Source organism: Spea bombifrons, chromosome 5, assembly GCF_027358695.1.
Source record: "Spea bombifrons isolate aSpeBom1 chromosome 5, aSpeBom1.2.pri, whole genome shotgun sequence".
NCBI classification, from domain to species: domain Eukaryota; kingdom Metazoa; phylum Chordata; class Amphibia; order Anura; family Pelobatidae; genus Spea; species Spea bombifrons.
This window is the reverse complement of record NC_071091.1, coordinates 50,561,634-50,581,881: the sequence shown is the minus strand read 5'-3', so window position 1 is coordinate 50,581,881 and position 20,248 is coordinate 50,561,634. Positions and strand designations below refer to the sequence as shown.

The following is a 20,248-nucleotide window of genomic DNA, read 5'->3' as shown; positions in this document are numbered from 1 at the left end:
ATTGGATTCACTGTTGGTTTCATGGGTTTCCAGAGGCATTGGGTGAGAGCCCTTGTTAAGTCTTTCTATTATTATGGCACAATCTAGTACTGACACTACCTGTTTGTCCTCTTTATGTTTTTTTGTCCTGGAATGTGGAGGGTTTAAATACACCTGTTAAGTGGAAGAAGGTTGTCACCCATCTTAAACGTCTGTACCCTGATGTTGTTTACCTCCAAGAGACGCATTGGTGTGACCCTGATAGAAACGGGTTAACGGTTCCTTGGCTTAGTGATTGTTACTCTGCTATGTATGCTAAAAAATCTAGAGGGGTTTCCATCTTACTCTCAAAACGATTGCCATTTACTGTACATTCCGTTATCTGTGAAGGAAGGGAGATATATCATCCTCCGAGTTAGATTATTGAATGAGACTGTCAAGGGTGAGTAGGGGTCGGAGTGAAGCGCAGAGGGACACCGTGTACAACGCAGTAAGGGGCAATCCAAAAAGCAAAGTCCAATAATCCAGCCAAGGGTTAAGTGTCCGTGAAATCCAATAGGGAAAGGTACAGCAGCAAGGGTTAATCTAATAAGCAAAGTCCAGTAAGCCAGCCAAGGGTCAAAGTCCGTGAAATCCAATATAACAGTATTCAGCAGCAAGGGTTTAGGAAAACAGTAAGGTACTTGAACAACCAAGTACTGAAGGTTGCAAGTTTAAATAGCCCGTCAAGTTGCTTCACCTCCCACAACCCCTCCTTCCCCCTCCTATTACTGTGACTGTCCGTCACCCCTAACTCCGCCCCCTTGGTTGCCTACAGCGGAGTTGGACCGCAGGACATGCCCCTCCTGGCTGCCCACAGCGGTGTTGGACTGCAGGACAAGCCCCCGTCATCCCACTTGTCCCGGGTCGGGGAGTGGGACGCGGCCTGCGGCAAGAGGAGCCAGTCTGCGACCGTGTGGTACGCAGTCGAAGATGCGGGTGCTTGGGGAGAGCAGGTAGGAACCTGACAGAGACCTTCACTTTTGTTAATGTGTATGCCCTGATCTCTGGCCAACTCAACTTTTTGGCTGAAGTTTATGAACTTCTTATGGAGATCTCTGCAGTGAATATCGTACTGTGTGAAGACTTTAATCTAGTGGCTAACCCTACCCTAGATGTCACTGGGCCTTCTACCCGGTCGGCTGCATTGTCTTCCCTGCCATTGCTGGAACGTTACCATCTGAGGGATACTTGGAGGTATCTTCAACCGATTGATAAGCAGTATTCCTTCTATTCCCACCCACATGACTCCTTCTCCAGACTTGATTATCTATTCCTTCCAGAGACATATCTGTATAGATTGTTATTGGTTAGATAAAAAATTATTTTCCATCCTTAATTTAAAGCTCAAGTTTTAAACAGAGGAAATACAGCAGGACGTTTATCAGAGAAGTGAATACTACATTAAATGGAATTGTTCAGGCACATCTATTCAAGAAAATGTATTGCTTAGAATAATTATAAAAGTTATTATAAAGCTATATAAAAGACAGCATTATTAATTTATTCACCACAATTTCAAATTTTACTATATGCAACACTAGAAATCACTTAAATAAGACCTCTATTTAAGTGAGCTGTTGTTTTGAATGGAACATGTGTAATTGAAAAAGCTAGCAAACAGTTCCTCTAACCTATCAATTATCTAAATTATAAAAATATATGTTCCCCTTTAGAAATAATGTATTAAACAAATGGTAGTGGATAAAAGTAAAGCTTAACAAGTATATGACAGTGGGAAAAAAAGATACATTTCGTCTACTATATTACAATAAGTAATTGTTTTGCTGTCAAACTTTCTTAAATGTAACCTTCAGTTGTATCTGTAATACATGATCAATGTGCTGGGATCAATAGGATAAGGATCATAATTTTACACATGGTGGATTTCGTATTGAAGACCAATATAGATTAGATAAATTAAACTCCTGGAATGGACAAGGAATTTAAGTCTCTGTGACTTTGCTATAGTAAAGAATGGCATACCAGAATCAGAGAGGAAATTGTATATTCGGGGAATATTTTGAGTTCTTTAAAAGTTGGTATATTTTTTTTTTAAGAGGGAAAGTAAGTTTTGAAAACAGATACTCCAAAAGATGTTGTTTTCAAATTGCAATGTGAGTGTAACACTAGAATCAAGGCTTTGGGGGAGATTTTTTTTTTTTTTACAAAATCAACTTTTGCAACCAAGGACTGTATGCACTAACCCATGAGTTTTAGGAAAGCATCTCATTGTTTTAACTGTGTTATGTAGATCAACTCCGTTTTCTTGTAGTAGGATCGGCACACTAAGGTTGGTGCATAGATGTGCAGTGAAGTCGGTGAGTTGGAATGTTCAATTTACCCTGCCCAATACAATCCATTGTAACTCGCTAAAAAGATTGAGCTACTGTATAGCTACCACAAATAAAAGAATTCAAAAAAACAGAATGTTGCAGAATCTTGTAATACCTTTTTTATTGGACTAACAGTATTTAAAATACCGTATTTGCTCGATTATAAGACAAGGTTTTTTTCAGAGCAAATGCTCTGAAAAATACCCCTCGTCTTCTAATCGGGGTCGTCTTCTAATCAGACCTCAAATAGAGGTCCGATTAGGAGACTAAGATCCAGATCCCCCGCACCGCTGCAGGGGACCTGGATCCTCCTGTCTCCCCCCCCTCCCCATCATACACACACGTACCGGTGCTTCCTGCTGTATTGCCGGTGCAGCGGGTTGATGTCTACGCGATCCGCGTAGACAACGTCCGCTGCAGCCGGAAGGAGGTGTGGCTAGCAGCGGGGGCTGTCTGCGTCCGTCGCGTAGACCTTCCCCAACTGTCAGAGATCAGAGTTCCCAGAGAACTCTGATCTCTGACAGCCGGGGAAAGTATACGCAACGGACGCATACAAACCCCCGCTGCCAACTCCACCTCCTTCCGGCTGCAGCGGAAGGCGACGTCAACCCGCTGCCCCAGCTGGAAGCACCGGTAAGAGAGGGCTGAGAGGGGAGAGAGGGGGAAGGGGGGTGAGAGAGAGGGAAGGGGGGTGAGAGAGGGGGGGAGAGAGAGAGTGTGTGTGTGTGTGTTAAATGGGGGTATAGGGTGTGTGTGTGTTAAATGGGGGCATAGGGCATTTCTGGAGTGGCGTTAAGGGGGCATTTAATAGAGCACTCTGCCTCCTGAAATGCCTTATACCTCCCTATATGCCACTCTGCCCCATAATATGCCTTTTAACCCCCTAAATGCCAGAGTGGCATATAGGGGTATAAGGCATTTCTGGAGGCAGAGTGCTCTATACAATGCCTTTTAACTCCCTTAATGCCACTCTGCCTCCTGAAATGCCTTATACCTCCCTATATGCCACTCTGCCCCATAATATGCATTTTAACCCCCTAAATGCCAGAATGGGATATAGGGGTATAAGGCATTTCTGGAGGCAGAGTGGCACATAGGGGGTCAAAAGGCATACCATGGGGCACAGTGGCATATAGAGGGTTAAAAGGCATATCATGGGCCACAGTGCCATATTGGAGTGGCAAGCCTGGGGGCAGATGTGTGTAACTGGGGGACAGGTTGGAAAATACAAGAAATAAAAACAAAAAAAATATTTTTCTCAATCATAGCTTTTATTAAAAAAAATAGTTTACATGAATTAACATTTACTGGTAAAACTTTTTTCCTTTGGGGTCGTCTTATATTCAGGCTTTTTCTTTTTTTCCTAAGTTAATAATCAGATTTTGGGGGGTCGTCTTATAATCAGGGTCGTCTTATAATCGAGCAAATACGGTAATAGACGAGCTTTCGGGAGTCCTCCATTTATCAAGTCAAAAGCATTTCTGACCAAGCAAGTGAAAAACACAGTTTAAAACTGACCAGTACATGTTCTGATACATGGTTCTGAAAAAACACTGAGAGGTAATTTCAAAACCACCCAAGAGAGACATTTGAAGCCAAAATGATACATTTTTATGATTGTAAAAACAGAGGACTTAATGTGGATTTGAGCTTCTTAGCACACTATCAAAACTTCCTATAACCTGTGCTTTTTTTCCATTCTTTCTCTTCTTCTCTCTCTCCTACAAGCTTACCCCTGCTCCCCCCTAGCCTTATCTGTGCAGTATATGCCCTCTTAGTTTTTTGTCTGCAAATTCTCTACCTTGTTGTTTTAACCCCTGTTTTAACCCTGTATCAGAACATGTACTGGTCAGTTTTAAACTGTGTTTAAATGCTTTTGACTTGATAAAGGGAGGACTCCCGAAAGCTCGTCTATTATTTTAAATACTGTTAGTCCAATAAAAAAGGTATTACAAGATTCTGCAACATTCTGTTTTTTTGCATTCTTATACACTGGACTAATACGGCTACCCCAAACTACAGTACAAATAAAAGACAAATACTCAATATATCTTTTGGATCCACGTGCTTTTTTCCTACAAATGTGAAAAATCAAACTGTCCATTTACAAAGGGAAAATGTATAAATCTTCCCTTTTGGTGATAGATTTTACCAATGCATAGTACATATGTAAGTCTCACAGGGAGCACATACATCTCAAAAATAAAGTACCAAAAATGTTGGATAACAGAAGCATATTTTTAGCAAAACTAAAGGTGTACATTTTATAAAACTGACAAGAGTATGCATAATACTGTGGGGACTTGCATAGAGATCACAGTGTGATCAGTGCAGGGGGATCGCGGGGAGGAGAGTGAGAAACCATGTTTCTCACCCTCCTCCCATGCTGAAAAATGAAACGGAGGGGAAAAAAAGGTTAGTGACTTAAAAAAAAAATCACTAAAATAATAGAATAAACAATAATTAAAAAAAAAACAAACAAAGTGAGCTAAGTGAAGTCATTATGACATCACTGGCATTAATAACATATTAAAGAGGTCCCTAAGAGGACCTCTAACCATTTAAAAAAATATTTATATAAGAAATATATAAAAATACAAAAAAAATTCAAAAATGTTATAACTAATAATAAAAAGAAAAAAAACTTACATCCTATTGCCCTAACACAACATCTACCCAGTATAACCCTCCTGCCCCCGTTCACAACCCCCAAACCCCTTAAGCCATAAGCATAAAAATTCTACGAATAATGTATACTTTATAGTATGTTCCCTATAAGTGCTGGAAAAGTATGGAAAAATCTATATAAATTAGGTACTTCTGAAATCAGGACACCTGAGTTGATAAACTTGGAGGGGATTTTCCATCACTGTACTTAATTTTGTGAGGATTCAGAGGGAACATTTATAAAAAATTTGGTGTTTTTTTTCTTCAAATTTTCACTAACAAGACCCAGGTGTTATCCCTTACTCTATACACTAACCCCTAATCTAACCCTTTGGTATTTTCACCAAGCTATGTTAGTTATTTGAAAAATTAACCCCAAAAACAACATTTATAAATTGCCCCCAAACCCAGCAAATGAGACAAACAAACATCTTTCAAAAAAAAAACTTCATCAAAAAACACTGTCACATGTGCAAGACAATGGAAATTCTGATATGTGCATGAAATTTGAAAAGGTAGAAAAAAACCTTGATCTCCAGTGTTCCCGTTAGATTTGTGGTTGTTTTGGCCCACGTAGAAAGGTAAGGGGGAGACTTTGAGGTGTTTGGGCTTTGTGCTTTCAGGGAATATATAGTTTATGGGGTTATTTTGTTATTTAGGAGTAGTTTTTACCCCCAAAGGCATGAGGTGTGCCTGGTTCAGCTGTTGGAAAAAGTTGAAACCTCTTTGCACTCTCATGATTTAGGGGTTTTTTTGTGACAGTTAAAGATTTACATACCACATATGTGGTACCTACATGCTCAGGAGAAGAGGGATATTTTTTATGTTTTATTTCTTGTTACAGATATCCCAGTGTGCAGCATCCGTCCCACAATGTGTCTGATGTGAAAAAGTAAAGGAAAAATAAGCCAAATCTGTTTTCTTGTTAAGTTTGTGTTTGTGGTGGGCCATATGAAAAGGTAAGTGGGGTGTCTTTGAAACCCTTAGGTTATGTGCCCTCAGGCAATATATAGTTTATGGATTTTTTTGTGTTTAGGTGTAGTTTTACCCCCAAAGCCCAACTGTAAAAAATTTGAAACCTCTTTGCGCACTCATGACTTGGTGGTCTCTAACGACTGTGTCATGCTGACATCCAACACATATGTGGAATCTACGTGCTCAAATGTCAAATGTTTTTTTGTGTTTCCTGACTTTATTTTAGGTAACCCAATGTGAAGCATATATCCAAAAATGTGCATGGCATGTTGTTTTGCCCAATCAATGAGGATACGAAATGACAGCACAACAACTTGATCAAGCAAAACTTTAATATAGAAATCTTACTACAGCAGATAGAAAATAGTTGTGTATGCAAACTTATATGTATGTATATATGTGTGTGTAAAACGACTTAAGCAATCAAATCAATCAATCAATATCACAGCAATCAATGCTATAGTGTCAAGTGTCAATACAGTAATACATCACCATGCCAAGTAGTTATTACTCCTCTAGATGATTAACTCGCAACTCAGCAGGGACTGGGAAACCCCTCAGAACAGTCTTTTCGAGCCACTTGTCTTGGACACAAAGGATGTCTGGATCCATCCTGGGTTGTCCGTGCACGATCTTGCAAACACCACAGGTGAGCCGTCGTGGGGACTTTCCAGAATCCTCCAGTCACGAGTGTCTTTACATCATGGTGTAATCTCTAGGTGGCTTCTGTTCTGTGAAGCAGGCTGGCCCTCCATGTTATGATGCTTGCCAGGCACCTTAAACAGAGGTCCTCCGCCATTTTGTTCTTATGTGCCTGGGCGTTTTCTTATCTATCTATCACAGTAGTCGATACATGTTGACGCCTGACGCCTAAGTCACAAGACATATGACTATACTAAACTAAGTAACCCTTTCGTGACCGGGCCCAGTAGTCATATTATTAAAATGCACTACACATGTGGAAAGGTAGAACAAAAACCTCAAACTTCTTTGTTCCCTTTAGATTTCTTTGAAATCTTTAAGGGGTGTGGTTTTAGGGAATATATCGTTTATGGGGTTAAACTGAAACATGGGACCTCTCTTATGTCTCAAATGAGACATGGGCCCAGTAGAGTGATGGTCAAAATTCCAAGTTTGAAAACTGAATTGTGCATGTTCCATTTTGACCCCACAACTGTTAAGAAACAACTGCAAATGTGAAAAAAAAAAAAAATTGTTACACCAACTTTGGAAGGTGCTGGTGTGGGATCAACTGCATGAGGCTTGTTTGAGCAGGGTCCTTCTCACCTGTTGTTTCTGTAAGTGAAATTGTTATATTATATACTACTTGTTATGCCCTGTCTTCCCATACAGCCAGTGGCGACTCTAGAAACAGTATATACGGGGGGCACACAAGATGCCACAGTCAAACTGGGGGGGCATTCATAATTTCCAAAAGTAATGTGCTATGGAATTATTCTTTTGTTATTGGGCTAAAATAATACTTGATCATTCAACATGGGAAGCCTGAAGCCACAATTGTCTTATTCATGTATACCTGTATTTGCAGGTATATATAAATAATGTATGGAAATATATAGATATGGACCTACAGAATAACGCAAAAAACCCAGTTTTGCAGGTATAGATCAATTGGAATTCACATAAAAACATGTCATTAAAAGGTATATTTAAAACCCCCTTAATTACAGGCATAGATCACAGGTTGCACACCCCAAAACCAGCCCTGGCATCCACACTGCCCACACAGCAATCACACTCCTATCATACCCAGGCAACCAGTAAATGCTGGTACCTAGGCATGATGGGACTGTGCTTGCTGTGATTGCTGTTCTTTATGGTCCTTGCAATGCTCAGCGTAGTAACTGATGTCCACAGGCCATTAGCCAGTCTTTTTTACAGGGGATCACTGATTTTTAAAAAACAGATTTCTTTGAATAATGAATGGGTTCAGTTAATAATATACGTTTTACAGAAGCCAGACTTGCTGCAAGCCATTAACAAAAGGATTGCCAATTAACTGTAGTTCATCACATAAACAAATTTCTATTTAATTAGTAGACATTTCAGCTCTTAAGCAGTGAAATTCTTGGTACTGTGAGTTACTGTAGTATCAAAAGAAATAAACATAAACAAAATGTAACATATCCCCTGGGTATTCCTGGCAGACAATATAACACTTTCACTGGTTCATAGGAAGGGTAAATGATCTGTATGCTTTTAGCACATATGTGTGGTTTATTTTAGCTTAAAAATTCTGTAAATTCAGACCACTCAGAACAACACTAACAGCTCTAATTCTGCATCACTGTGGATATCTAGAAAATTATATAATTACAGGGAAATCATGGCTCAGTGGGCTGTCTCCTCAAATGATTACAAAATGTTGACGAGACAAAAATATACTTCGAGCAAAAATTCAGTGGAAATAGAATAATAAGCTCAACGAGTTCTGGATCTTGTACTTTTCATCAGTAGCGTACCTAGCGGGGGGCGAGGGGGGCGGTCCGCACCGGGTGCCGCTCATCAGGGGGGTGCCAACTTGCCGGCACCCGGCACCCCTCCAGAGACGGACAGCAATGTCCGCCGCTGGAGGAGCAGGCTCGCAAGGGAGCGGTATCGGAGGTCTTTAACAGACCTCCGGCTCCCTTGAGTGATTTTAAGCCGGTTCCCTTGAACCGGCTTAAAATCACTCAAGGGAGCCGGAGGTCTGTTAGAAACCTCCGATACCGCTCCCTCGCGATCCGCGCGGCAACTGCTGCTGAAGCAACACTGAAGCCGCGCCCACCTTCGTCCGTGCCCTCTGAACCGGAAGAAGACAGAAGAAGAGGAGCGAAGAGGAAGAAAAGGAGCTGACTGCTGCAAGAAGAAAAGAGGAAAGGTAGGAAATCATTTAGTGACAGTGAGAGTGGATTGCTATGTGTGGATTGCTATGTGTGGAATCTGTGGATTGCTATGTGTGGATTGCTATGTGTGGATTGCTATGTGTGGAATCTGTGGATTGCTATGTGTGGATTGCTATGTGTGGATTGCTATGTGTGGATTGCTATGTGTGGAATCTGTGGATTGGTATGTGTGGATTGGTAAATGTGGATTGGTATGTGTGGTATGTGTGGATTGGTAAATGTGGATTGGTATGTGTGGAATCTGTGGATTGGTATGTGTGGATTGGTATGTGTGGATTGGTATGTGTGGAATCTGTGGATTGGTATGTGTGGAATCTGTGGATTGGTATGTGTGGAATCTGTGGGCTGGTATGTGTGGAATCTGTGGGCTGGTATGTGTGGAATCTGTGGGCTGGTATGTGTGGAATCTGTGGATTGGTATGTGTGGAATCTGTGGATTGGTATGTGTGGATTGGTAAATGTGGATTGGTATGTGTGGAATCTGTGGGCTGGTATGTGTGGATTGGTAAGTGTGGATTGGTATGTGTGGAATCTGTGGATTGGTATGTGTGGATTGGTATGTGTGGAATCTGTGGGCTGGTATGTGTGGATTGGTAAATGTGGATTGGTATGTGTGGAATCTGTGGGCTGGTATGTGTGGATTGGTAAGTGTGGATTGGTATGTGTGGAATCTGTGGATTGGTATGTGTGGATTGGTATGTGTGGAATCTGTGGACTGGTATGTGTGGATTGGTAAGTGTGGATTGGTATGTGTGGAATCTGAATTGGTATGTGTGGATTGGTATGTGTGGAATCTGTGGATTGGTATGTGTGGAATCTGTGGACTGGTATGTGTGGACTGGTATGTGTGGACTGGTATGTGTGGATTGGTATGTGTGGAATCTGTGGAATGGTAAGTGTGGATTGGTAAGTGTGTGAGAGTGATGGGTGTTATGCTGTACCATTTCCAATGTCTTTTTAATTATATAATTATGCTCTAAAGTACATCATAACTCCCATCACTCTATACTGTTCCATACAGTGGCAGAGCTGGGAGGCAGAGGCCTTGCACCCCCACCGCAGGACTTCTGAAAGGTAAGTGAACTTCAAAGGGGGGAGAGGGTAGATAGTTAGGAGGGGGTAGATAGGGAGAAGGGAGTGAGACAGGGGAAAGGGGGTAGATAGGGAGAAGGGAGTGAGAAGGGGTAGATAGGGATAAAGGAGGGTAGCAAGAATATTGAAATAAAGAGTCAGAATAAGAGAGAGAAAATGAATGGATTAATGTGTGGATGAATTGTGTGAATGAGTGAGAGAATTAATGAATTTGTGAGAATGCATCAATGAATATGTGTAAATAATTTGTGTGAATGAAAGTGAATTAGTGAGTGACTGTAAAAGTGTTTGTGTTAATCATAGGTGTATAGTTGATTTGTCAAAAAGGCAAAGATGGTATAAGCAGGGTGTTTATGGGACAAAAATGGCACAGGCAGGGTGTTTATGGGACAAAGATAGCACAGGTAGTGTGTTCATGGGACAAAGATGGCGTACACTCGGCTGTTTGGGAACAATGCTGACTCATGCTGGGCTGTTTGGGGGCAAATATGGCACGTCCTATGTGTGTGTAATTTGGGTGCTGGTCAGGTTCTATGTGGGCAATGTGGGCGCTGTTTTTTTTGGAGGGTTATTAAAGAAAGCACTATTATATGTTCAGTAAATGTTATTTAAATGTGTTTATTTTACTTATAAGTTATTAATTTATTTTTTCAGATTTCTTGTTGTTTACAGTTGACATACAGTTTACAAATTGGTGCAATAAGTATTCTTGCCAACATAATTTTGTAGATGTCTTTACATTTGGGGGGGGGTGCCACTTACAGGATCCGCCCCGGGTGCCAAATACTCTAGGTACGCCCCTGCTTTTCATATATAAAAATAATTCATGATTCTGACCTCCATACTGGGTGTTCCCATGAGCTAAACACCGAAAAACCCTACATTTTGTTTTTAGCAGCAGCAGTAAACATTACACCTTACAGAAGACTGTATGCTCCAATGAAAGGATAAGCCTAAAATAATAAAAATAAATTGTGGTGACAGGACCTGTTTGGAGCCCCTCGGTTTCCTGACTTTCATCACTAGTTGTTAGGATCCAGGTTGAGCACTGCCACTCTTATAGAGGTCCTTTTCCTTTGTGTAGCTGGAGGAGCTGCTACTCCACAAAAGTACTCCACAAGGAAAGCAAATCTGTTTTATGAACAAGTAATATTCTGGTTAACAGTACTGACAACAGCCTGCTAATAACAATGCCTAGGGAGCATAGAGAGAAAATAAGTGGGGAGATAACACACATGTAAATGGAGCCAAGAAGTTACTAAAACAATAAGAATTATTATAATCACATAACCCAGTTTAACCCCCAAAGTTACTACACTCTTGTCAAAGGAGGGAAAAAACATCAAGTTCTCAATAATTTCTACTATGTGCTGAAATAGATACAATATTTATATTAATATTAGACTTGTGTATTCGGATTCATAGAAATTGCAAATTCACTCACACTCTCTCACACTCGCATTCTCATTCACTTTCTCTTGCACTCTTTGAATGTTTCGCTACCTTTTCTGTAGACCACTTCCCCAAACACTTCTGCATCTTCTTCGTCTTCTTTCTTCTATCTTCTTTCTTCTCCATTCTGTCTTCAATATTCAATCCTTAATCTGGTTTCTTCTATCAACATCCACACCTCCGTAGACATAACCCGGTAGCTCCTCTCCCAATCCTCCAATCAGTTCACCCCACTATAGGTTTCAAGTCAGGGGACTGGGATGGCCAAAGTAGGACATGGGTTTATGGTCATTAAACCATTGTTGAGTTGATTTTGATGTATGTTTTGGATCCAACCACAGCTCATTTTAAGCTTTCTAGCAGAAGCAGTCAGGTGTTCATTTAATATCTGTTGATATTTGAGTGTATGATGCCATGTATTCTAACAAAATGTCCAGGTTCCCTGGTAGAAAAACACCACCAAAGCATTAAAGATCCACCACCATGTTTAACCGTGGGCATGAGGTAGTTATCCGTGTGGCTACCTCTCTTTGTGTGTCAAACCCACGTATGGTGTTTATTGCCAAAAAGCTCTGTTTTGGTTTCATCTGGCCATAGAACCTAATCCCATTGGAAGTTCCAGTAGTGTCTGACAAACTAAAGAGTTTAGTTTTGGATGAGAGTAGAGTTTTTTTCTTGATACCCTTCTAATACCTTGTGGTGACATAGGTGATATTGTATTGTAGTTTTGGAGACTTTCTGGAAGTGATTGTGCCACTTTACAGATCTCTGGTCAGGACTCACCTAGAGTATTGCTTACAGTTCTGGAGACCCCATCTCCAGAAGGATATTGACACATTGGAGAGAGTTATTTGAAAGGAGGAACAATGTACATGATATAGGACCTGACCAAAGTCTGATAGGGGTTTAAACTCCTTACATCAGGAAAAACGGGCAGACTAGATAGGCTGAATGGTTCTTATCTGCCCTCAAATTCTATGTTTCTACGTGTCTATATGCTTGGATCCAAGCTCCTAAGTCTATAGAGTATTGTAATCCCTGTGACTGGAAACTGCTGGCTGGGGAATACTTCCAAGGTAACCTTGCATTTTCCTTTTAAGCAGAGAGCTATGTAGCTTCCACTCTTACTGAGTGCAACATTTAACTATACATCCTCCAGACTGATCATATAACATTTGAGGAACCTAAAACATCTACCATCACTGCTCATTCTCCAGAAATGGAGTCTGTGTTTTTACAATACCCCCGCTGCACCACATAACCTAACACAACAAGCTTAAGAACAAGAAATCAGCAAATGTGGCCCAGTGCCACAAAAGACTCTAGAGCAAATACCCCTTTTGTCCCATTGTTAATCCACTCAAGTACAGGACAAGTTGCATAAACTTGACTAAATTTACTAACAGCAAAGACCACACATATGTGTAATAATGGACGAAGACAAGGAATGACTTTCGTCATGGCTTCCCCTATTCTACTTGTTGCAGCTGTATTTTTTTTTTAATCCAATACTTTTTTTTATTAAATTGTTTTATCCGAGTACATACAATAAGATGTATATATCATTAGACATTAAAATGTAAGAAAGATTAAGAAAAAGAGAGGGAAGAAAAAAAATATAAATAAATAAAAATGTAAATTTAAAATTTAGCCGGGTGTATAAGTTATTTCACAAATACAGTATGCTTATTACAGATTTGTCATTTCCCATTTATATCTCCAACAGGTATCTGATACATTCGGAAACATTGATCTTAATTTTACCGGAATCCAATACCTATAATTCGTAACCTAATTCGTAACCTTAAAATAGTTTTCTTTAATTGTTATAGAATGAATCATATTATGTGTCAAGGTTATCGCTTTTTGACACTCTTTTTTTGTGATCTGGATCCTAAGATCTTTAGACCATCTAGCTATAGTTCTCAAAGGGTCTATTGCATCCATTTTTTAAATCACTTTAAAGTCTTGGTCAGTATTTTAATTGTATATTTCTTATTAAATATGTTTCCAAGTTTTATTTGAATATCTTTATAAGCTTTATAAAATGATTGTGTTAAAAATGTTTTATCTTCAGATAGAAAAATATCTCTGAGGAAGATAGTTTGAATTGCAGTGATAGTTGGTCAAAAGATTTAATAGTATTATCTAATGTAATACCTTTAAGTTCTTAAATTCTGGCATTTCTCCATTTACTAAAACATATATCAGGTATATTAAGTTCTATAAGTTCTAGACCCGCGGTATTCAGTAATTTATCGCTAAGTCTGAGCTTTTTCTTGATCTTTTTCCATTCATGAATAGTATCTTTAATTTTACAATATTGTGTCCAGCATTGGCCTTTACCTCTGTATTAGACTGTAATTGCCACATGCTTGTTTATAGATCTTCAATATCAGTGAGATATTTATCTATTTTATACCAGGGTTGTCTAAGATTTGTTTCCAAATTGTAAATTATATATATGAGTTAGCACAGTGGTTCTCAACTCATGGGTCGCGACCTAAAAGTGGGTCGCGACCCTGTCTTCAGTGGGTCGTGGAGGGTCAGGGCCGGACTGGAGGCATACCGGGAAAATTTCACTTTCCTGGGGCTGCCTTACACATTCTAGCAACAATGCGCGTGCAGGAGGCTGTCAGGACCGCGGCCGCAACAATCAGGGCCATCAGGCAGCCTCCGGTCCAGCATGTACTTTAGTATTACTCCCCGACCGCAAAGCAAGTTGCTTGATTGGTTTGCGGTCGCTGTGTGCTCCTGGTGGGAGCTGAATAAAGTTTTTCTCTGATTTCTCCTCCCCTCTTCCTGCCGCAGCCCGCGGACAGCCTTTCCATTCCCTCAACTTTTCTGAGGTTATTTTTGGGTCGTGACTTAAAGACCAAAGACAAATGTGGGTCCTAATAAATAAATAAATCAGTGTCTTAAATACACACAATGGAATATTTAACTATGTTTGGAATAATTTAAGACAATTAAAAGCAACAAAAAGTAAAATGTACTTTAATTGATTTTTTATAGTTAATTAAGATTAACCTAAAATATAAGGTAATGAGAAATGTATTAAATTGTTTTACAATTTACTATTTATATTTCAAAAATGTTATAAAAAAACCCCTCATTTTTTATAGGAATATAGGAACATGAAAGCAGTTTAGCAGGAGAGTGAAAATGATAACATTTTAGCTTTTATGTGCAATCCACTATACTCAAAATGGTGTGATATTTCCAAAGAGAACTTTTTGTACAAAAAAATATAATAATTTAAACATTACTGTTCAAATTGCTGTTACTCAGCAAGCCTTAGTAGAAGGAAACTGTCCTAATAACATTAAGCACTCTTCTTCAATACATGGTCAGACTAATTAGCATTAGATCTAGTTCAAGACAATTAAAAAAAACTTTTCACTGTGTGTATGTCTGTATGTCATTTTACAATACTTTTTTATGTCAAGTTGCTCGAAATTAACAATCATAATCACCACCCAAAGTTATTTAATGTGTATTTTTTATGTGAAACAATCTCCACTATAAATGTATAAACGAGCAAGAATATAAAATCAACAAGGTGAACATGGCTTGATATAAATTAACCCCTTAAGGACCGGGCTCATTTTTCGTTTTCTACCCTGTGGGACCGAGGCTGTTTTGACACTTTTGTGGTGCTTGTGTTCAGGTGTAATTTTCTCCTCACCCATTTAGTGTACCCACATAAGTTATATATTGTTTTTTTCAGGACAAGATGGGCTTTCTTCAGATACCATTATTTTGATCGTATCATCTTATTTACTATAAAAAAAATAAAAAAAACATGGTGAAAAATTGAAAAAAAAGACATTTTATGACTTTTATTTGAAAAATATTTTACTCACCTAAAAAAGCAAGTAAAAAAACTAGCTAAATAGATTCTACTACTTGTCCTGAGTTTAGAGATACCCAATGTTTTTATGTTTTTTTGCTGTTTTTTGTACGTTATAGGGCAATAAGTACAAGCAGCGTTTTATGATTTCCAAATCTTTTTTAACAAATCTGGTCAGTCTGCCTACATCTCCTCTTTGGAACATCTTTGAAGCCGGTTAACTCAATTTAACCCATTCAAACCATATATTTTTCAAAACTAGACACCCCAGGGTATTCCAAATGCTGTTATTTTAACCCTTTCCATGCACCAATTATACAACTACACTTTGTCAAACTTTGTAATAGTAATTTTTTTTAATTTTTTTTCCACACAAATTGTATTTTAGTTATAGATATACAGGTTCTGGTATATGTCACTGTCAAACAACACCCCAATGTGTGTTCAGGAACATCTCCTGAGTACAGCGATACCCCACATGCATGGGTTTGTCAGATTGTTTGGCTGGTAAAAGGCTACTTTTGGGGCATGCGTAATTCAGGTGGTCATTTGGTCATTCTGCCTCCATCTCCTCTTTGGAATATCTTTGAAGCCGGTTAACTAAATTTAACCCATTCAAACCATATATTTTGGAAAACTAGACACCCCAGGGTATTCCGAATGCTGTTATTTTAACCCTTTCCATGCACCAATTATAGAACTACACTTTGTCAAACTTTGTAATAGTAATTTTTTTCACACAAATTGTACTTTAGTTATAGATATACAGGTTCTGGTATATGTCACTGTCAAACAACCCCCCAATATGTGTTCAGGAACATCTCCTGAGTGCAGTGATACCCGACATGCATGGGTTTGTCGGGTTGTTTCAGATTTAAAATGCCACATTTGGGAAGTGCGCTTTTTTTCTCCATTTTGGTCAGTCTGTACCTATGCCCTATCTGTGAGCTAGGCCACTCCAATTTACCCCATCAGCCATTTTTTTTATATATTAGACACCCCTTGGGTATTTGAAGTGCTTTTATTTTAACTCTTTGAGATTTTTGAGAAATTTTAGCACTTGCTCAAAATAATAAACTTTATTTTTTTATTTTTTTTTATTTTTTTAATACTTTTTTTATATTTTTTTTTTACACATTTTGCTGGTACTGGATGGTTCATCTAGTGACATCACTGCATAATTATTTTTAAATGTTAGCACATTTTTTTTTTTTTTTTTTCCATTTTTTTTTTTTTTTGAATATTTTACTAATCACATAGTGATTAGAAAGCTGGGCTCCATTGACTTGCATGGTTGAATGCAGTACCTGTATTCAACCAGCAAGTGGAGCCAGTTCTCTAGAGGGTCTGGAGACCCTCTAGCGAACTTTTTCGTCTCTCTTGTTTTATTTCCCGGGCCGCCGCCATCTTACTTGATGGCGAAGAACACCGGCAGCTGCGGCTGTGACCGCTCTCCGGAGCGGTCACAGCCCACCTAAAGGTAAGTGTTTGGTGTCGCTGGATGCCTCCTGATCGAGGCATTCCAGCGACACCATTTAAGTTTAGGAGGCGATCGTTGATCGCCTCCTAAACGCTTTTAAAACGGGCGTCCGCCGCCATATAATGTATGGCGGCTGTTGACGCCCCGGGGAGGGGCCAGACATGGCCCCCGATGCCGATCTCGGCCTTGCTGAATGCCTCGACATCGAGGCATTGCAGCAAGGCCGTTTAAGCGAAGAAAGTGATCCTTGATCACTTTCTAAGCTTATTTAACTTTTTGACGGTTCAGGACCGTCAAAGGTCATTTAGTGACCTTCTTGTCATGACGGTCCTGAACCGGCAAAGGTCGCAAAGGGGTTAAGTTAAAGTTTTTACTCTCAAGAAAACAATTATGCAGAACTTAATAGAAAAGTGCCTTCCCCAAACTGTTCCCACAAAGTTGGAAGCATAACATTGTCAGAAATGCCTTGGTAGGTCCTTTTCTATTCCAGTGTATTGGACCTTGTTTGGGCACTACAAAGCAAGGTCCAGTGCACGAGCCAAGCCTTCTCATTAAACATAAGTGCCTGACCTCACAAATGCTCTACTGGATGAATAGTCAAATATTCCCACAGAAACATTTCAAAATCTTCCCAGAAGAGTAGAAGCTGTTATAGCTGTAAAAGGGGGACCAAGTACATATCAATGTCTACGTATTTAGAATGCAATGTCATAAAAGTCCCTGTTCGTTGAATGGTCAGGTGTCCCAATACTTTTGTCCATATAGTGTACCTTGTTGTCCAATAATGACAGTGCTCAAAAATATTTTGTACTAGAATTATATTCTAGTTTTTAAGTGATTTTAATACCACTCTATGGAAACTCATAGATGCCCATTACAGGCTTGTTCCATTTCTGATTTCTGACATCAGACTGTCAGGACCAGACAGGGAGGATCACTAGGTGTCCCTGGTGCTTGGAGGCTACTTTTTTCCCCAGTGCGCCAGATGGCCATTCTGGGCCTGGGCAGTATGACATTCCTAAATGGTTAATATTAAAAAATAATATTTGTTCTGCAATATTGAAGTCGTGGATTATACCTTACCTTGTTATGGCGGCTATTCGCAAACATGTAAAGTGCCTTCTTTTTATGTGCAGTGAGGCTGGTTTTCAGCCTGTTTTTATTCTTTCTAAATGTTTTTTCATAAATATTTCAGTACTCTGTGACCTATTCAATTGTCATTATAATTTTAATACCATCAACAATCTGAACACAGAACTTCATTTGTCATGCCATTTAGTTAGGTATTCTTCTTTGGAAAAGCGACATAAAATGTTAGAACCAGTGTTTTTTTTTTTTGCATTCTTCCTCTTCCTACTCCTAATTTAACTTTTTTAATCTAATGCTTCTTATTTTCCACCCTAGTGGTATATTCAAAGGGTCGAAAGAGCACACATATACTTTTAATCAATTCTTTCTGAAGGTTTGCTCCTTTGGGCACAAATGAAATCTCTTATCAAAAATTCTATTTACAATACAGAGAAGGCTACTCATCTATCATGCCTAATGGATAGGAGTATTTCATTCTTTTGTTGCCAAAGAACAGCAGTAATATGCAATATACTTGTGCACAAAAACATGAAGGAAACTGGAACATTCTAATTTAGCTACTTGAATTTATGAGAATGAAGAAACTAAATTCCGAAATCTGAAATGTTGATGTTTCAGATATCGGCAATTAAAACAGATGTACCTATGGTTTGGTATTCCTCCAGTGACCTCTTATAAATTATATTAACTCATTCTGTCCCTTGTCTCCAGAGAAACAATTACTCACCACATCTGATTATTTTCCTTGCGCATAATGTGTGCTTTAAAATGCATAGTAAAACAGATATTTTATATGGAATTATTAGTAGCTATATATACTAAAGAACCTATATTAGTATATTATATACGGACCATGAATGGTGACCTCAAATTAAATGATTGACTGTATGTCTCAATTATGTATCCATGTTTAACCCACTAATTGACAGAAGGCTATGTAATGTAGTATTTAAAAGGCTTAAGCACTGAAAAGATGGACCAGCCATGTGCCATAGGGTATTATCAGGTAAGTGTTTAATGATGTATTCATGTAATTTGTGCCAGACAAACAGATGTCTTCTGAAGTCTAAGGAAAATGTGTATAATGTTTCTTTTTCTTTAAATTATGTCACTTAATGATTACTGTGTAATGTTTCGGGGCAAATAAACTCATAATTACATTTCCTCTATTTCTAGATACTGGCAAATGTGATTATTTTTATCTGTGGCAACTTGGCAGGAGCTTACCACAAGCATCTAATGGAACTAGCTTTGCAGCAAACATATCAAGATACTTGTAATTGCATTAAATCCCGCATTAAACTGGAGTTTGAAAAACGCCAGCAGGTAATGATCATTTGCATGTATGTGTTATGTATAGTAGCATAACTCTTTACAACAGAGGTAAAAGTCACATTATAATTTTTTTTTTATTTTAAGGGATGAGAAAGCCTCTTAACAAACAAGCCTTATCTTAAAAAAAAAGTGTTAGCACATGCAGATTTTATCTTTTGGTTCAGCTGTGGCAATCTTATTTTATTGTTAGTTGACCCTGGTGTAACGCCTGGTGTAATATACTGTAATGTTTCACTTGTTGTATTTCCATAATGTAGTGCTTAATTGACAGTCAAGTGCGAGCTGCTGTGCTACTACCACCTGAACCCAGCCTCTTCCTTGAAATTAGACCAGAGGCGCTATTATAACAGACATTAATTGGAAATTATTCTAGCCTGGGTGCCCGAATAATTATAATTTTAATAAAGACAGGAGGCGAGTATTTTGCATATCTTCCTTTACTTCTCACCAATAGCAGCAAAGAAAGAAACACTGAAAAAGAAAAAACAACCAATAGGCATACACCACAAGGTATATACACCCTAGCCAGTCCTTCCACTTCCTCTTGCGACCGCTGCGAACCGGAACCTACGAAGAACATCCAAACACCGGCGACGAACACCGGACACAAACTGGAACTCCAACCAGAAGTCAGAAGAAGGCGAAGAACAGCCGACGACCTCCGACAACAAGAAGACCGGATCCATGGCAGGCTCCAAACAGGAACAGGGGAGTCCGCATGGGAAAGAACCTCAACAGCAGGTAACGAAGGATCTCAACCCGGAGGGGTACCACCCGGACAGGGCATCAAGCTGAAAAGCAAAGAGAACACGTAACAGTACCAGATACCAATGATACGGTAAGGGAGAGCACAGGTACACAGAAGCTGTAATATCAGAGGCAGTAATCACCACAAAAGCGCCGAAATGCACTAATGACAATAACAGGAGTAAAAGACACCACAAACGAAAATTACCTCACCATGGATCCCGAAGCTAAACGGGAGGGAAGGGAGGGAAAATACTCGCCTCCTGTCTTTATTAAAATTATAATTATTCGGGCACCC

At 39.2% G+C, this 20,248-nt stretch overlaps 1 protein-coding gene across 1 annotated transcript in view; it reads left to right on the top strand.

The window, feature by feature from the left end:
• Positions 1-20,248, top strand: part of ADCY2 (adenylate cyclase 2) — a 276,856-nt gene that overhangs the window by 118,400 nt on the left and 138,208 nt on the right. Inside the window, exon 4 of the mRNA XM_053467615.1 lies at positions 19,045-19,194. Within this exon, the coding sequence (XP_053323590.1) occupies positions 19,045-19,194 (150 nt within the window). The remainder of the gene's footprint in view (positions 1-19,044; positions 19,195-20,248) is intronic.